Consider the following 19,283-nt stretch of genomic DNA (forward strand, 5'->3'; position numbering starts at 1 on the left):
GAAAGGAGAGAGAAAGGAGAGAGAGGCGAAAGAGGAGAGAAGCGATTCTTGGTCAAAACACGGCTTCTAATCTGGAACACACTGTTCCAGTGGCCCGATTCAGCGTGTTCTGGCGTTGGAGCGTGTGTCATCGGAAGTGGAGGCGAGCACTGTCTCACTGAGTTTTAGGCGGCCACAGAGCACAGACCAGATCGAAGGCTTTCCTCTGCCAGATAGTTAGATCGCCTCGGATCCACGGCTTCCTTCTTGCCTCTTGACCACCACCATCCGAACCAATACCCCAATACACCCCCCCCCCCTCGTCGACCACAATGACCGACGCACACTCTACTGTCACCAGGGCAACCTCGCTCAGCAGAAAGTCCACCGTTGCCAGCCGCAACGCTTCCCTCATCAAGAAGAACACTGGCCCTCACGAGCTTCGTCCTTCCGACATTCTCATTGAGCGTTTCACTGGTAAGTTTCGATCTTGTTATCTTTCGATCTTGTTATCTTTCGAGCTGCTAAAGGCTGCCATCCGCTCAGAAAACAGCAACTGACAATCCCCTTTTTCCCCCCCTCCTTCTTTGGCCGGCTGACAGGCTGGAAGCACATCACCAAGCAGCTCATCAGCTACTTTGAGGGTATTGCCGACATCGAGTACAACACTGCCAAGGAGCTCACTAAGCTCGGTGGTGTCATCCAGGTCCCCTTCCGCGAGGGCAACCAGTTCCTCGGCGAGGACGGTATCCAGGACATCTACTACGGAATTCGTGACAAGACCCGTGTCATTGCTGACCACCATGCCAATCTCGCCAAGACGGTTGAGGGCTCCATCGTCCAGCACCTCCAGAAGCTTCGTTCCGAGATCAAGGCTCACATCAAGAATGTTCAGCAGGACACTGGCAAGCTCGCCAACTCGGTTGCCAAGGAGCGTGAGATGTCTACCAAGATGATCACCGAGCTTGCTCGTTCCATCACCTTGCTCAAGAACACTCCCATGAGCGTCACTGCTCGTGAGGACCCTTACGCTGCCAACCAGCAGGTCTTCCGTCAGCTCCAGCGCCAGGTCAACGAGGAGAATGCTCTTCAGAAGTCCATCATCATCATGCAGCAGAACTCGGCTCACTTTGAGGAGGGCATCGTTCGCAGCATCCAGAGCGCTTGGCAGACCTTTGACGAGTGGTCCGGTCGCATGTCCGCTCACGTTCAGGACACCTGGCTCAGCTTGGGCGTTCAGATGCGTTCGCTCCAGCCCAACTCCGAGTGGATCGCTTTCGCCGCCCGTTCCGACCACCTCCTCGACCCGGACACTCCTCTTCGTAACCCCGAGACGATCGACTACCCCGGCAAGGACGACCCTTCCGTCATCCCCGTTCACCAGGGAATCCTCGAGCGCAAGAAGCGTTTCACAAAGACCTACAAGGAGTCCTTCTACGTCCTCACCCCTTCCGGTTACCTTCACGAACACGGCTCTTCCGACCCTACCAAGCACCCTCAACCCGAACTCTCGCTCTTCCTTCCCGAGTGCACCCTTGGTCCTCCTTCCACCATGGCTGCCAAGAGCCACAAGTTCCACATTGAGGGTCGCAAAGTCGCCGGCAACCAGTCTGCTGTGCCATCCAAGGGTCTTGCCAGCCTCGGCATGGGTCGCGAGCATGCCTACACCTTCCGTGCTCGTAGCCACGAGGAGATGATGGAATGGTGGAACGACATTAAGCAGCTCTCCAAGGTTTACCTTACCACCTCGGAGCAGATGGACCGCTCTGGTATTGTTCCTGCTGCCGTCCGTGCTGCTGGCTACCGCTCCGAAGATGAGGAGGACGAGGAGGAGGACGAGGCTGATGGCTCTTCCATCGAGCAGGAGGACGATGAGGACGAGTACCATGAACATGAGTACGACCAGGCTGAGCATCACAACGCTGAGCATCACAACGCTGAGCATCACAACGCCGGTCACCAGGCTGCTCCCGCCCTTGCTGGTGCCTCGCACACCACTGGTGCTGCTCCCGCCGCTTCCTCCTCGGCTGCTACCAAGGAGGAGCAAGTCCCTGCCTACTCCGGTGGAGCTCCTCAGGGTGAGGTTGGCCCCAACGGCTACCTTCTCGAGAAGAAGGGTGAATCTGCTCAAGCAGCTCAACCTTCGCAAGACGGCTTGAACCGTAGCGCTAGCTCCGCTGGCAAGGAGAAGGCTGCCGAAACGGAAGCCACCACGGAGGCATAATTTTGCAACCCTTTTTGAGCCCAATTGTCCCCCGAGTCATGGCTTGAAGAAACAGAGCTTCCTCCTCTTTGTATACGTTTCTTGTATCATCCTTTTCTATATTCTTTGTCCATCTGTGTGTATCGGTTCGCTTGCTCTAACTCGCAACACAAACAAACATTCATCTTATGTCGAAGGAACTATATACTATTCAAAAAACACAATAACCAAAACAAATGCTAAGGAAACACAAGAGAAGCAAGGTAATATCTAAGTGCAAAAGCCAAACAAGAAGCAGCAATCTGGAAAAGCATAGTATGCATCCACAAAGCATACTCAGTAATACATGGACCAGTAAAAGGATTCTCTCCCTCTAAAAGGTTACTTGAATCTTTATGCCTTACGCCTCTCAACACTAGAATTGCATTGAGCAATGTCAGGTTGGTAGTACTTTTCATCTTGCCTCTTGCAGTGATGTTTTGCGTTGGATGATAGTCGAGTTGAACAAGTCGAAGTGTTGCAAGGGTTTGCAATATGAGTGTTGTAATGCGACTTGGTGGGGGTGGAGGTCGAGTGGATGTTGGCGAGGAAGCTGTATCGGGTTTTGGTGGGTCTGATGGGAGGTATTGGATGGATGGATAGAGAGAGTTGCTGATAGCATCGTATTTGGGCATGCGATGTCTAGGATTTGGAAGCAGACCAAAAAGTTGCGGACAACTGAGAAGGAAGTTGAAGATCTGAGGAAGAAAGAAAAGTAAAACAGTTTTGCTAAAGTGACCAAGGATAGCTACTGTAGAAAAGACGATACCTGCGAAATAACAGAAAGTGTCTCCTACAAAAACCCTTGCTGGATATCTGTTCCATTTGAGCAATGCAAGACAGACGCCCATAAGCGGCAAAAGGAGATAAAGGCTGAAAAGATGTCGTCGAAGCAACTCTTTACTAGATCGAGAACCAGGCATACCAGCGCGACTGTCGAGGTAAAGAAGATCATTAAGACAAAGCGAGATGCAAATGACCAGTGCCTGACCAACCTCGACGCCATTGATACCAGCCAAGATGTTGATGCTGTTGGTGCAAAAAGTGGAGAGCAAGGACATATAGATGTAGTAAAGAGGGCCAAGTTCAACGATCGAACTGCGCAACCAAGAGCGAAGGAAACTCGGCCAACCAGGAACCACAACCGAAGTGCCACCTCCACCTGCATAGTAGACCATCAACAAAGGAATGCTCGAGATGATAGGGATTGGAAGCTTATACCTCCATCTGATATCGAAAACGTCGTCGAGGAAACCTAGGATGATTGCCGAAGAGAAGGATAGCAGGGCCGAAAGGAAACTTGCTAGTTCGTGATGCGGAAATCCACCTCTTCCGTCCATTCTTCCTTCCCAATCATCACCGCTGCTGTCCACGCCTTGAAGACGAGAGGAAAAGTAGCGCAAGGGGATGAAGAGGAATAAAAGTGCCATGTATACTGCTGCTGCGGGTAAGCCAAGCGATTCGGGAATGAGTTCCGCGCTGTTTTTGAGCAGATCACGACCTTTGAATCCTCTTGCGTGAAAGACGTTTTTGGTGTTGCAAATCGCAATACTCGTAGCCCAAAATCCAACCAGGGAGAGACCAATAGCAGCAAAAAGACCGGGGAAGGCATCATCATAGTATACGATCGCCTCTCGTTGATGAGGAGAGACAAAGACGTTGAGGATTCGGGTGAGAAGTGAAGGTTGCCATTCCAGAAAAAGCAGCGAGAGAAACTCGAATGGTGGCCAGTTGGGTTTGCTGAGTCCCGATGCTTCGAGTTGTAGCAATGGCGGCAAGAGGAGAGCTATTGAGCCGAGTGGCAGCACGAGGGCTGCCGTGATTAGCGAGGACATGCGCAGATGCCTGCTCTCCTTGCAGCGACGTCAGTTGTGTTGGTGGTGAGAAGGAGACATTATCTTGATTCAGGGTCCGCATTGATATGTGGAGTTTTCCATGGCCGAGCATGTTAGATCGCCATGTCTCCTTTTTGCAGCAGCCGCTCACTCTATCATTTGGGCTAACATCATAGCAAAACACATGGGTTCATTGCCAAACTGATGATCTCATCGACAGGCCAATATCCTCTGATAGAACGTGAGGAGGACGGGTGATACATATACAAAGGTGGGAGCATTCCACTTAATGAGCCAGCAGTGCCCCGATCCCGCACTATATCGGCTCGTCCCAATCTCCGATCAGATCGGCTTGGCCCGATTCCTCCTTCCTCACCAGATCGGTTCGACGCGATCTCTGATGACATCGACTTGTGTCACTTTGACTTTCTTTGCTGGATTGTGTTTCCTTGAGCATCCTCAGCTGGGCCACATTTCTCAAAATACGACAAGAAGATGACGAAAGAATGTCTTCACAGCCATGGACTTGCAGCACTCCAGCTCTGAGTCGAGGCAATGCCGAAACATGACCTTCGACCCGCAGCTCTAATGACCTCTGCAGAACAAAACGACGGTCCTTACACGAACCAAGCCGCTGCTGCGTCTTTAGTTGCAAAAGAGCCGAGCACGCCAAAGAGTGCCGTTGCTCCTCCGAAGAGAAGCTCGCCCCCCTATCTAGCCCATCGATGAGCATGTGCCGGAGGGACGAATCCAGACTAGATGAATGATACAAGCTTGATGTCGCTAGGCTATGACTCAAACCCCGGTCACGCGAGTACAGTTGCCGAAGCAAAACACTCCAAGACACGGTGCTCTTAAGACCCAGCATTGTTGCCTTGATGGCGATAAGGGAAGGTGTCAAACGTGGAAGGAATGGAAGAAGGAAGAAGGAAGAAGGAAGGAGGGCGAGGGCAGAGGGGAGATGGGAGATAGGAGATGGGAGATAGGAGATGGGAGATAGGAGATGGGAGATAGGAGATGGGAGATGGGAGATGGGATGGTCAAGATGAGAAGTAAGCAAGGAAAAGGGAAAGCAGAGGGCTCACCGAGTCATCACAGACAAGTCACGTAGCCGTGTGGATCGACGAAAGCAACTGAATGGCGATGCTTTCTGTTCGATGCAGATCAAACTAGACGACATCCTCAAAGTCGTCCATGCCATCGTCGTCATCGTCGCGGTTCCCATCCGCGGCTGTTGCGGTATCGCCTTGCTCCTGGGCTGCTGGCTTGGCTCTCTTGTTCTCGGCTTGGCTACCTGATGGTGATAGTGATCGCTTGCGCTGCTGCGTTGTGTCCCTTGCTGGCTCTGGGACGGGCTCAAAGTCGTCAAACTCTTCCTCCTCGACCTCTGGTACGTCGCTGGGCTTGGAGGATGCAGCTGCTTCTGCAGTCTGAAGACTGGCGTATTGTGCATAGTAATCGTCCTCGTCGCCGTCTTGGTCGTGCTTGCCTTCTTCGAGGTCGAAGGTGTTTGAGGTTTGCAGACGCTGCTGTTTGCGACCGAGAGCGGTCTGCTCGCCGCTGACAGTACTTGCAAGATGCCAGGCTGGAAGAGCATTTTGCTTGCGCTGCTCCTCCTCGGCTTTCTGCTTTGCAAGACGTCGAGCAGCTTCTGCTGCAGGATCGTCGGACGCAAGATCGACTTGAAGAGCGGGAGCGCCGTTCATGGTGGAAGAAGAGGGAGCCGAGGCAGCATCTTCGGACCTGGTGGTAAACCAAGGCTGAGAGGCAGCGTGCTTGGTGAGCCAAGCTGCAACATCGAGAGGAGGCAAAGTGATACCCTCGGTACGACGAAGTCCGCCGAGCAGCGTGGAGAGCTGTTCGTTGAATCGCATCAGACTGTCCTTGCTACGCTTCACGTCCTCGGCCTCTTCGTTGTCGACGAGCTCGGTGCTGCACCCGGGTGTTTCGCAGACAAAGAGATTGCGGAACATGTCGAGAAGATGTGCGACTTCAAGGGTCGAATACGACTTTTTGCAACGTGGACATACGTAGCCTTTGTTGTCCAGCTCGTTACGTAGACGCGTGTCAATCTTGTTACGGATGGACATCATTCGCCATTTGGTAACATCGAGGAAGAGCTTGAAGTCGAGATAGTAGTATGTGCGGGGAACGGTACGATTTGTGATTGCATCTCTGATCTCGTTTCTGCGAAATGTGCAGACCAGCTTGTCTTCCACCAGCTTGGAAGAGAGAGCAGCGAGCTCTTTGACCTGAATACCAAGACGATGGGCAAGGACGTCGGCGGGGAGGACTGTAATGCTGACAAGCTGATCCATGAGCACAATGTGACGATCTTGATAAAAGATGCGCGCGACGATCTGAGCCATTCTTCGGATGGTAGAAAGCTGCTCTTCGCTGGCAAGCTTGACATCCGAATCGTGGCCAGAGCGGCCGAGGCTTGAGAGACTCGACATGTTCGACCGAGTATGGACTTCGGGATCGGGGGATCTGCAAGGCTATATCGATGCGTGTTTACATCCTAGCCATCAGAATTGAAGCGGACAGATGGGGGCCGAGGATCAAGAGGAAAGATGATGCAAACGAGTAGAAAAGGAAAAGGTCAGACGAACAACAGTAACAGGAAGGAGCGAAGAGCCAATAGGCCTGCGCTTAGCTGAGGACCATGACCAAGAGCAGATGGTGGGTGGGTGGTTGGTGGTGGTGGTGGTGGTGGTGGTCGCTGGGCAAGTTTTTTTTTTTTTTTTTTTTTTTTTTTTTTTTCTCCCTGTACCACAGTTTTCTTTTGGTCGAGTTGAAGATGCGTCGGCATCCTAAACTGAACCACATGGTTCGCGGAGCACAAGCGAGACACCGGTGAGTCAGAGCTGCATGTCAACATGCATCGATATGCATGTGGGACATATAAGTACTTCAACAATAACACTCAGGAGATGGCAATGCTCAGGAGGCGACAACACAGGGGTGATATGAAGAATAGTTCATTATGATCTAGTATGGGCTGAAGATAGCAATCAAGTATATATATGTTCACATTGTAGCACCTATCAATTAAAAAACATTACAACCGTTATACACCTGAAAAGTTGAGCTTGCTAGTAGCTCCTAAACAGTTGCATTTTACCTGTAAATCTTCAACTGATTAAGAGTCTGAAGCTCTACTGACTGAGCTAGCCGGGACCATCAATAACATGGTACAAGAAACCGAAGCTCAAGCCATAGCAAGCAAGGTCAAAGGAGGAAGAAAGGGCAAGGCAACACAACTGCATGTTGCTGATAACGAGGCCACCAACAAGTCAGACACTGAGGCAATCGACGACAATGCTGATGAAGAAACTGACTCTGACTCAAACCACAATGACAATGATGGCAAGCAATACAACTTTTGTACCCTAGCGAAGCTACTTGAGCCAGTTCCAAAACTCACATCACACAACTACTATAGTTGGAGTGCCCATATCAAGTCTTTCCTATGATGTGTCCCCCATGCTATGAAGCATCTCGATGGAGCATATGACAAGAAACATCCCAAGTGGAACTGCATGTTCGATGATGCCTTAACGAATGCACTATGCAGTACCATCGATACCACTGGAGAGTTTAACATAAATTACTTGATTCTTGACATCATCAGGGAACATCATACATTCCATAATGTATGGAAGAAGATTGAAAATGGACTCACCAATGAGGCCACCGCCATATCTCATTGTATTGCATTGATCGCTCAGCTAGGAGAACTCAGGATGTACAACTCAGACATACAAAAGCTCATCCAAGAAATAAGAACCATCCAAATGGAGAGCAGCTTACTGGGAAAGCCATTCGCTGATGACACCCTGTTTTCAAATCTACAAAAGTGCACCATCTGACACCCAATGTACAAAGAAACTGTTGCTACCGTAAGCCAGCTTAGTTTCAGTGCCCTCGCCACCGCCCTATCCATCCGGCAATTGGCGATTGAGAACAACCCTGCTTCGAGGGTTGATCCCCACCAAGCTAGTGCCAGAGTCACTGGCAGCAACAACCAGAATGAGACACCCGGAGATGATGAAAAGGATGCCGACAGCACCAGTGCCAAGGTTGCCGCCAGACCCCGAAGGCTTCGATGTTGGGTCTGCAAAAGACCTGGACATGGGATCAGTCAATGCAATGCATCAGTGACTATACCAGAAAATTCTCCCCTTGCCAGGCTCAAATAGGAGATCTGGTGCTCCCTCACACATAGTTGGCCGAGCACTTTAGATTCAAAAGAGACTTCTCATTGGATCTTAGACTCAGGTGCCAGCTATCACATGGTAAATGACTATAGCATGCTCATTGGTCCGAGGACCTGCCGAAAGCGCATACTCACCACTGGAAGCGAGGTTCTGGAAGCGACTGCTATAGGAGATGCTAGCATATCAACAAACACTGCAGATGTTCCTCTCCAAAATGTATTGTATGTTCAGCATCTCAATGTTAACCTATTGTCAACAAATTCTCTGACAGATGAAGGAGCATGAGTGATACTAGATTCAACCGGAGGGCAAATATACCTAGCAAACGGCATGTTACTCAAGATGACCAAGAATCGCGAGTGAGGACTTTTGGAGTTCCGAGGTGACACATGGCAGGAAAATGCAATGATCACATCAGCATCATTATTTGAAGGTGTTGATGAAGATTTTGAGCATATTGAGAACAAAGTCAAGATATCCGAACAACAATTATGGCATGAGCATCTAGGCCATCTGGGCCGAGACAAAATGAGAGCCATCATCAACCATCTAAAAGGCGACCACCCAGCAAACCTAAGTCCAAACGCCACTTTGACATGTGAGCATTGCATCCAAGCTAAAAGCACAGCAGCTCGAATGGGTCAGGGTGGCGGAGAAAGGTCTGTCTCTCTGCTTGACCTCATTCATATCGACTTGATGGTCAATTCATCGCATGCAACAGAGTACACATGCACTTTGGTCTTGATTGATGACCACAGCAAGTACATGTATGTACAACCTCTATTATGAAAGAGCCACACTTTTAAGGAGCTAAAATCAATAATTGCATATCTAGAGACACAGGCAGGAAAGAGTTTAAAAGCAATATGGTCTGATCAAGGTACTGAATGGAGGAGTAACGATGCCCATGAATGGGCACATGATAAAGGCATAGAGTGGCAAATGACAGTAGGATATGATAGCAGACAGAATGGACATGTAGAAAGGACGAACAGGAGCATAAGTGAGAAGATGCAGGCCCTACTCATGCAGAGACGATTGCTGAAGAGGTTCTGGCCATACGCAATACAGGCCACGGCATTCAAGATGAATCTCACCCTGAGTATAGATGGCGAGGTCCCGTATCAGGCTATGTTTGGGAGATCGCCGGAATGGCTTATGAAGCTTCTATGTGTGTTCGGATGTTTATCATGGGTAAATATTCCTAAAGCTAAAAGAGACAATAAGAAGCTTGACCAATGGGCCGTAGCATCCATATTCCTAGGATATAGTTTGGAGAGAAGAGGCTGGCTCTTCTACAGCCCAGATTATAGACCAAATATTTTCTGGAGCAATTCAGCAAAGTTCATGGAGACCAAATGCTGGTCCAATAGGACGGAGTGGCGACCAGTGATTACACAGCCACCACCAGTGTTAACAAACGAGGAAGACTTTGGCGATCTGAGGTACACAGACGAGAACCTTTTTGACGAGAGGGAAGAGGAAGCATTGCAGGAATATATGGACATGGATAATGTCGATGAAACAGATGGAGGACAGACCTCAGACGAAGTTGCCAAGGAAGCAATCAAACACAATACCATTGCCAACAGATGGAATGATAATAAACTTTATGGATTTATGGCGACCAATGACAATGAAAGAAAGAACCTGGACCCAACCGTTAGCAAGGCGCTATCTGGAGAGGACAAGAAACATTGGGAAGAAGCAATGCGTAAGGAGCTGGACAGGCTTAAGGCCATGGGCATGTGGGAAGTCGCCAATCTCCTGAAGGGTATGAACACCATCGACATGCATTGGGTACTAAAGATAAAGATGGATGCCAACCTAATCCCAACCAAGTTCAAAGCAAGGTTAGTGGCACAGGGCTTCACTCAAAGAGAGGGTATTGATTACACAGAAGTTTTTGCCCCTGTAGCACCCATCCAGTCAATTCAAGGAGTTCTAGCCATGGCAACCATACAAGACTGGGAAGTAGATTGTGTCAATGTTAAACAGGCGTACCTGAACTTGACGTTACATCATAGTATCTTCTTAAAGCCACCACTTGGAATGAAGGTACCCCCTGGAAAGGCCCTAAAGCTAATGAAAGGCCTATATGGATTAAAGCAATTGGGTAGAGAATGGAATATGGAGCTAGACTCACACCTATGAAAGATAGGTTTCTATTGCATGCCGAGCACTCCATGCCTATACTCAAGAGGAACAGGCAATAGCATGACAATCATCACAGCCTACGTAGATGACATGCTTATAACATCACCCAGTTGCATGGAGGTAAGCCACACTAAGGATGAGATAATGGCAAAATGGGGAACAGAAGATAAAGGACCTGTGAAGGAGTTCTTAGGTGTAAGGATAGATCGAGACAGAATACGGAGAAGGATGACACTTGATCTAATGGCTTACATTAAGGCTATGGTGAGAAAGTGGCTACAAACAACTGATCTGAAGTCATGGGTACTGATGCAGAGCCTGACAGGTATTATGGGTGGCGACAAGTGCGACTCATTGGCAGCAAAACAGTACCAAGAATTAGTTGGACAGCTTTTATGGGTATCTAACACAGCATGGCCTGACATATCATTCACCATAGGAACACTAGCAAGATACATGTTGAGCCCAATGAGCAATGCATGGAAGGCAGCATTACATTTGGTGAAGTACCTCAATCAAACCAGCGAATATAAGTTACTCTTCGGAGATGAAGCGAACAAACACTCGGGACAGCAAATTGTTACATATACTGATGCAAATTGGGCATCAGACCCAAAGAATGGACAAAGAAGCACATCAGGGGGAGTAACATACATGTATGGGTGCCTGGTTAGCTGGAGATCACATGTTCAAAAGTGTGTGGCATTGTCAGCAGTCGAGGCTGAATTTGTAGCTGCTTCAGAGGCAACAAGAGAGGCTCTTTTCTTCTCATACCTTCTCAGGGACCTGGGAGTTGAGGCCCATCCACCAACATTGCAGACAGACAGTCAAGGATGTATCCAGGTAAGCAAAGACCCCACCAAGCATTGGAAGTTGAAGCACATCAACACAAGGTACCACTTCGTCAGAGACCATGTTCAGGAAGGAGAAGTCAAAATCGATTTCATCGGGACAACAGACAATGTCACAGACATCCTCACAAAACCGCTAAAGGGCTTGGCCACATCTCAGATCGCATGCCAAATAGGATTGATGATGCCATCGAGGGGGGGAGTTGAAGATGTGTCGGCATCCTAAACTGAACCACGTGGTTCGCGGAGCACAAGCGAGACACCAGTGAGTCAGAGCTGCATGTCAACATGCATCGATATGCATGTGGGACATATAAGTACTTCAACAATAACACTCAGGAGATGGCAATGCTCAGGAGGCGACAACACAGGGGTGATATGAAGAATAGTTCATTATGATCTAGTATGGGCTGAAGATAGCAATCAAGTATATTTATGTTCACATTGTAGCACCTATCAATTAAAAAACATTACCACTGTTATATGCCTGAAAAGTTGAGCTTGCTAGTAGCTCCTAAACAGTCGCGTTTTACCTGTAAATCTTCAACTGGTCGGCTCTGTTTTTCCAGAGACTCGACTCTGTCAAGCGTCGGTTCGGCTTCTCGCGCTCAGCGTAACGCATTTTTGGCGTAACGCAATTTTTGGCGTAACGCGATGGAATCGATCTCAGAATGTGACACTGCCAGATCGGGTGAGAAGAGGCCCGATCGATTAAGTATGCTGTCAGGGTCCAAGTCAGTCATTTCGCCTCAGTCTGCACGGACCCTGTCAAGTCAAGAATTTCGGAGGGCTGCCTGTCGCTATCTGATCCAAAGTAATGCTCTTGCTCTTGACGATACTCTTTCGCTCTCGCCCGTCTACCTATCTACCTCTGCTACCTAACTATTGAAGATCAACGTACGCTTCAAGCCAATCACTCGTCACTCGCTCTGGCCCTGAGGCTCTGCTGGACCCGCATGCCCATGCCGTCGCTCGCCTAGTCTTGCTCTCGTCTTCTTAGCTCTGCCAACCTTGGCTACGGCTTGATCTCCGCAAAAATGGCCATGGTACCTCCATTACCCTTCCACCTGGATACCTATCAGGGATGGTGCCCTTCGGAGACCAATCCCAAGATCGCAAAGGTGCCCAATGACATTTCGGCCGCCGACATGTGGACTCGCTTTGTCAGTAAGCGTCGTCCCGTCATCATCGACGGCTTGCTCAGGGACTCGGATTGGAAGGCGAACAAGTGGACTGATCTCGAGTATCTCAGGTCCGCTGCCGGTCAGGTTCCGGTCAAGATCGAGCCCCTTCATCCGCACGCAGGTCATTTCGGCACCTCAGTCAAACGCATAAAGCTCACCTTCTCAGAGTTCCTCGACATTCTCAAGGACCCTTCCAGTTCAGGCAAGTGCTACTTGACCACACAGTACCTCGAAGAAAGCGAGCAAGAGCATGCTTCCCAATCCTCTTCTCACAAATCTTCCACATCACATACCGACTCCGACTCGGACGATGATAGTGACAGCGAGCCTGAGCTTGACAACGTCTTACCTGCACCAACAAACGCCCTATCTAGCGACTTCCCTGCCAAACCAGAGCTCTTGGGCCATCTCGTCCTCCAACAGTGCAACCTCTGGCTAGGCAACAGCAAAGAGGGCAAAAGCTCGGGCCTGCATCACGACTTTCATGACAATTTGTACATCCTCCTCTCCGGCTACAAACGTTTCCTCCTCTTTCCACCCTCGGCACATCGCTACTTGCATCCTCGTGGCTTCATCGACAGAGTACACGCCAATGGTCTCATCGTCTACGCGCCGCCTGGCCAACTCCCCTGCTACATGCCTGGTCGCAAGCAACAGCTCCCCATCCGTCCAGATGGTCTCGTCCCTTCAGATGCTGCAAGATGGCGTAGAAAGGCTCGTCTTCGCATCAAACGCGAGATCGACGAACGCGCTGCCGCAGATGCTGGCGAAGGCTCGCGCGACAAGAGTCAGCGCAAGGGGAAAGCAAAACAAACAAGGGCACAAGAACTTGCTGAAGAGGCTCTTCTCCAAGCTGAAGCAGAGCTTCGAATTTGTCGAATGGACGAAAAAGGTATCGATCCCGAAGCCGACACATCAGATGAAGAAGACGACTACGATCTCGAGACAAACGCCAGTCTCAACAATCTTCTCAGTACGCTAGTCGCTTCCAATGGTGCTCAATTTGGCGACATTTCAGACGAGCAAGTAGACGGTAGCAACGAAGGTGAAGACGATCAAGAAGACCATGACAATGACAATGACAATGACAATGCCGATGACGATGACGACGACAATCAGGCGCGCTTGCTCTTGGCCTCTCTCCCAGCCACTATGAGGCCGCTGGCACTAGCAGCCCTTGCCGGAGATCCAGCTTCTACCGCCAAGCTCAAAGCATACTTGGAGAGCATCGCAACGTCGGATCCTTTCGACGTGCAAGAAGATTCCGATCCAGAGCAATATTTACATCACCAGCCTGACGCTCAGCCCCAAGTCGGGCCCAGTGAATCTGAGACCGAGGACGAGGATGAAGAAGCATCTGAGGATGATGATCAGAACACCGAAGAACTCATGGCAACGAGGTTCGTACCTTCGAATGGCGTCACACGCAAGCGCAAGGAGCTTTCCAATTCGGAAGCCGAGACAGGCCTTTCAGAAGAGGAAACAGACGAGAGCGAGTCCGAGACTGCAAGATCCGATGCTTCCCGAGGGCCTGTCAAACGCGTCAAGATTGCATCAGGCGCCGATAGCATCGACTTGAACCATTCCGAAGCATCGCCAGAGCAATCCGAGGATGATTGCCAGCTTTTCGACAGTCAGGCAGACGAGCAAGACTCGAGCGAAGAAGACGACCAGTCTGGACTCCCAGCCTTTGCAGGCGCTGACTCTGGCTCAGAATTTGGAGACGTAGACGAAGGGGAAGCTGAGCTCCAACGCCTCATGGTCATCGCTCAGGGACAAGATCCTGACGCCGAGTCTGAGTCGCCAGATGACGAAAGGGAGCCTCCCAGCTTTTCACGCATCCCACCTCATGTGTTGCATCGCTGCCTCAATGTGCCTGATGACCCCTCGCGACCTGTGCCGAAAGCCACAAACGGTTCCTCGGGCAAGCAAAAAGCCAACGGTCTTGCTTCCGAGCCATACAAGCTCATGCCCGGGTGCCCACCACCCATCGAGGTGTTCTTGAAGCCAGGACAGATGCTTTACCTCCCCGCAAGTTGGTATCATGAGGTCACCTCTTCGTCTTTGCCACCGCTTCATGATCAAGAGGAGTCTAGGGACAAAAACAACTCATCCAGCGAGGTTCACATGGCTCTCAACTACTGGTTTCATCCTCCGGATGCTCTCGAGTTCGAGCCTGTCGAGCCAAGGCAGGCTTCTCGCACATCCAACGAGATCACTGTGCCCGGCTTCGGCGTTGCTCTCGGCGACAGCGCCTTGGAGAACCGGGGCGACGGCACAGGAACTCACCAGCGGCCATATCGCGACGCCGAGGTGTGGGACGAGGTGGCTCGTGCCGTAGAGGATCAGATCAAGTTAGCCAAGCAGTCTGCCTGCAAGTGATCAATCTCATATGCCACCTGTCGAAGTGCAAAATTGTCAATCCCACATTCGATCCCCTTGCCATCTTTCATTTGCACCACACTCGACGTTGAGACGTCAAAAATCTTCTCCGTGTTTCTCGCTTGACATTCGAAGCGTAATATGAACATGAGGATGAAACGATCCGTTGAGAGGCTGTGCGTGGCAATCAAAATCCACTCTCCTCAAAAGCAACTAGACTTTGACCAAGCGTACCGTCAAAGAGCTTCCATACATCTGGCATGGATTCCAGCGCGGGCAAAATGTGAGCAAGTTGTTGCTGAGCCATGTTGACATTCATGCCAGCGATGTTGTTGGTGTGACTTGCCTCCAGCGACGTGCTCGGCGCTGTTGGGGTTGTCCAATTTTGCATTGCAGAGTCATTCTCACTGCTGTGTGGCATGTGCATAAAGTCTCTCCATCCTGAAGTATTCTTCATCAAACCTTTCGCATCGTCGTTGTCGCCATTCATTGCGTATGGAAGGCTATTTGCAGGGCTGGCACCCAAATTTGGGCCAGCATGGCTCCGGCCGCTGTTGTACGAGATTAACATGCTCGACAGTGAATTCGCCGCTTGGTCAGGATTGAAGCATGTACTATTGCCAGCTCGAGATGTCGAGTTGCCAGCCAACGGATTGAAGTTGCTCGATCCGTAGCCAAACGATGCGGTTGGAATAAGGCCAGTTTGTTCCTCGTCCGGTGAGACACCTTCGGCAAGTGAACAAGACAAATCTGATCGTGTGGTACTGTGGCTGAAGTGCGAGAACCAGCTGGCTTCCAGAGCCTGATCGTTTTTCCCCAAAGCTGTCCCGTCCGATGAGGAGGAAGCTGTCAGGATACCTTTGTGCGCATCGTCTTTGTCCTCGTCTCCGGGCAGACGGATTCGTTTGAGTACAGAATCAACTCGGTCTGTCGTCTTTCGCTTTTGCGGCTGTCGAGGCCGTTGATGATACCGCTCACCTTGCTCAAAAAGATCCCTCAGTAGCTGACACCCCCTTCGAGCGATTGCACTCTTGCCCGTGAGGCGCTCGAGAGCTTCGAGCGCTCTTTTCACTTCTTGGCCTCGCAAAGCGCGATGCGAAGAGGGCGAGGCTGGCTTGAACATATCTAGCGCTAGTATGGTGGCAGCTGCAACTGCGTGGTAGGGAATGGTCCAAAGTGCTCCGCCGTGTACGCGTGACTGGAGATCCAACTGCGGCCGTTGCTCCCCATCAGGTGTCAAGCCAAGACCGCGCTGAAGCTCATGTAGAACCGCGCGAGCTGTCTCGATCGAAGCATTGTGCGATAGCTCCCTTTCCTCCGCCGAGACATCTCGTGACAGGAAAGCACGGTGCATGACGAGAATTTTGTGTTGAACAGAAATGAAGAGGTAGTGCTGCAAGACCGTAGTGAAACTTGGCAATGAGGCGGGGCTGATTCGAGTAGATGCCGCCCGTTGGGGATCCAGACATGCTTTGAAGCGATCCGTAACCAAGCGCAGACGGTCTTCGTGATGCCGGACGAGCGAAAGAGAGGGAGTGTCGCGTGCCTTGTTGAGATCCTCAAAGAAATCGCAGACAATCTTGGCCACATGACAGGTAAATCGTTGCTTTGATGCCACCGTGAGCACATTGACCTCTCGATTGATCAGACGCCCCTCTTCGAGATCTTCATCTGAGCAGTTGTGCGGTAAGGGAGTGTCGTACTGTCCTTCTACGATCGAGAAACATCCACTGAATGCAATCGCAAAGTAGTCCTGCTGTGTGAACGCCCACCAGACGCGCTTGCCCACTTCCAAATCAATGATGCGCTTCCTCCAGATCGCGAACTGCCGCGGTGATTCGTCAGGAAGCCGGCAAGAGCCGGTCTCTTTGCAGTGAATGCCGGCTCGACGCAGCACTTGGCCGCGCTGCTCCGTACAGGCTTCTAAGAACCTTGCAGTACGACCCAAGGCGTGCAATCCGAGCGTTTGACCGGTCTTGATGCCGATAGCGAGTAGGGATGTCAGCAGATCACTGCCGCAGATGTTGTGTCCAGCGACGCAGAGGATTGCGATCGTCTGACAGCAGTATACTGATGGCTTCACCAGATAGTCGGCTAGCGAGAGCGACTCCATGGCAGCGTGCAGGAGGACGGAGGCGAAACGCATTCGCTCCGGCTCGGCGCCAAGGCAACAATATGCGCCTTCCTCTTCTGACATCTGATGAATGGCGATACTACAGATGACATAGAAAAGAGAAAGCCATGCTGGATCGATAGCGCGATATCCTTCAAAGTCATGACTATCGCTGCCTCCATGATCAAAGACGGTGGCCAGGAAAACTTCTAGTTCCCTCTCAAAGGTAGGGAAATGGACACTGCAATGCTGCCATGCGCCAATCTCTTTGGCCACAGCAACGATCCGCCTTATTGCAACGGGAGCCAGCGTGACAGCCCTGATGCCGTCTGTGAGGGACTTGGCAGCTGGTCTTGCAAGCAAGTTAGCGGGTGGCAGTTCGTCAGGAAGAGACCGCAGCAGGTATTCCACTCTGGAGGTGACTCGAGAAGGCAGACCGCGGCGTAGATGTTTGAGCAAACGAAGCCTCCCGTCGTGGCCTTGCTCGAGCGAGTCTGCTCCAGGGTGGTGGCTAGGTAGCGAAGAAGAGCTTGCAACGACTGAAGCCTGACCCACCAGACTCGGCCTCTTCGGGAGATTATATTCCGTCTCGCTGTCAGAAGATGGGGCATCAAAGTCGACGCCACGTCTTCTGTCTTTGCCCAGCGTCAGGAACTCGAGAGTGGTTGCCGCGTCTGTCGAGGCGAGCTGGGCGTTTCGTGCTTGCTGTTGCAATGCTGGAAGTCCTTCTGAGCGAGGAGCGACAGTGCTCGCTGTGCCGAGTCTGGTGCGGTCTGCTTCCTTCTGGCCATCTTCTAAACTTTTCCTTAAAAGGATCGGAGATGCGCTCCGAGCTTCATCGTTCCTTTGGGACGAGTTGCGATTCTGTATGCTGTGGGACCCAGCTTGGGCCCAACGTTGGCGATTCTCGCCCAACACTGAGATGACCTCCTCCACATCGTTGAGCCTGGCCTTGAGATGTTCCATGGACTCTGACTGCTGTGCATGTTGGTTGAGCCTGTGCTCGATGCGATCCAGCTGCAATTCAAGTCTTGAGAGCCCTCTGAGAAACATGTCTCCGCCATCGTGACTTTCCTGCTTCGAGTCGCCGTGGATGCTGACGACAGATGAGAGTCTGCATCGAGACGCTGGCGTGATGCTAGATTCGAGCTTTTGCCCGTCATCACTCTGCGGTTTAGGAGAACTGGAGAGCACTTGCGAGCAAGGTCCAGGGACCTCGTATGATGAGTCTTCGAGCCGACATTGCTCTGCTCTGCCACGTTTGATGCAGGACTGACATGGTACCTTCTTATCGCACTTTATCTTGCGTCGTGCGCATTCTGTGCACGACCAAGAGGGGCGTTGGCTTCTCTTGAAAGGCACCAGGATGGGCTTCAACTCCTCTCCGAATGAGCTACGTGCTTCCGCCATCTGGCATCGATTGATGACCCGCAGCCGAGCAAGGCGTCTCGAAGCTGCATCAAAGTCACAGTGAATACAGCCGCCGGCAAGACATGTGGAACGCAAGAAGGCCTTGACGGCAAGTTGGTTGCTAGCTCGATGCTGCAGAGAGTATGCTGGTGGAAGCCGCCGCAGATGATGGTATAGACATACGATAGACCCTCACCTCTTCCGCTCCAAGTCTTGGCGGTCAGCTTGTTTGGCAAGGCTCTTATCTCTCCTCTTGGTCTTCCTTATCAGCCATAACTGTTACACCTACACCCTCTGCACATTCCAGCAATTTTCATCCCGGTGTCTCCTAATCGACTTTTCCTTTTCATCAAGGTTGAAGCATCTCATCTCTCGGTGTTGAAGCATGTTGTCACATGGTCTGCACACAAGGTCCTGTGCAGAAAGAATCTAAAAGCAAGCATCAGCTGATGACAATCTGATTGGCCTAGCTGTGCATGTAATTCACAAGATCAACTGCAACCTAGGGTTTTGATTAATCTCCTTGGGATTGACCAGAACAAGCCTAGCCAGTAGGTCTCACCAAAACATGCCAACCAAAACCATCAGTACAGAACTGCTCATCCATCACATTGAAGTAATGGAGGATCAGAAGAAGGGGCCCCAGCACCAGAAGGCCAGGGAAGCATACAGGAACAATCACATGTGAGAAGAGGAGCAAGCTCAGTATCACACAGATGGTTACCACTCAGGGGGACATGCTCACAGCCACATAGAGCCAGCCACAGGGGCAACCACATGACCAGGGAGCATGACAATAGGGTCCAGCATGTGATCAAGGCATTCACAAGATAGGCAATGAAAAGACAGTCATGTCACAGGGCCAGCACAGAGATCATAAGCAGCCAGGCTGCACAGCTGCTGAAATGAG

General features: G+C 50.9%; 5 protein-coding genes across 5 annotated transcripts; 2 read left to right on the plus strand and 3 right to left on the minus strand.

Annotated features, from left to right (window-relative positions):
* Positions 1-311: 311 nt before the first annotated feature.
* On the plus strand, positions 312-2,203 carry UHO2_04874 (uncharacterized protein; the record flags this gene model as incomplete). Its single annotated transcript, XM_041557405.1, has 2 exons — positions 312-456; positions 582-2,203. The coding sequence occupies 2 exons, from the start codon at positions 312-314 to the stop codon at positions 2,201-2,203; spliced, it is 1,767 nt and encodes a 588-aa protein (XP_041413339.1).
* A 218-nt stretch (positions 2,204-2,421) lies between these two features.
* Positions 2,422-4,056, minus strand: UHO2_04875 (uncharacterized protein; the record flags this gene model as incomplete). Its single annotated transcript, XM_041557406.1, has 1 exon — positions 2,422-4,056. The coding sequence occupies one exon, from the start codon at positions 4,054-4,056 to the stop codon at positions 2,422-2,424; it is 1,635 nt and encodes a 544-aa protein (XP_041413340.1).
* Positions 4,057-5,225: 1,169 nt separating this feature from the next.
* Positions 5,226-6,512, minus strand: UHO2_04876 (uncharacterized protein; the record flags this gene model as incomplete). The annotated part of the gene is made up of 1 exon (XM_041557407.1): positions 5,226-6,512. One exon carries the CDS (start codon positions 6,510-6,512, stop codon positions 5,226-5,228), a length of 1,287 nt encoding a protein of 428 aa, XP_041413341.1.
* A 5,809-nt stretch (positions 6,513-12,321) lies between these two features.
* Positions 12,322-14,850, plus strand: UHO2_04877 (uncharacterized protein; the record flags this gene model as incomplete). The annotated part of the gene is made up of 1 exon (XM_041557408.1): positions 12,322-14,850. The coding sequence occupies one exon, from the start codon at positions 12,322-12,324 to the stop codon at positions 14,848-14,850; it is 2,529 nt and encodes an 842-aa protein (XP_041413342.1).
* Positions 14,851-15,037: 187 nt separating this feature from the next.
* Positions 15,038-18,373, minus strand: UHO2_04878 (uncharacterized protein; the record flags this gene model as incomplete). Its single annotated transcript, XM_041557409.1, has 1 exon — positions 15,038-18,373. One exon carries the CDS (start codon positions 18,371-18,373, stop codon positions 15,038-15,040), a length of 3,336 nt encoding a protein of 1,111 aa, XP_041413343.1.
* Between the last annotated feature and the right edge of the window lie 910 nt (positions 18,374-19,283).

Source organism: Ustilago hordei (assembly GCF_900519145.1).
Source record: "Ustilago hordei strain Uho2 genome assembly, contig: UHO2_contig_11, whole genome shotgun sequence".
Classification (NCBI taxonomy): Eukaryota; Fungi; Basidiomycota; class Ustilaginomycetes; order Ustilaginales; family Ustilaginaceae; genus Ustilago; species Ustilago hordei.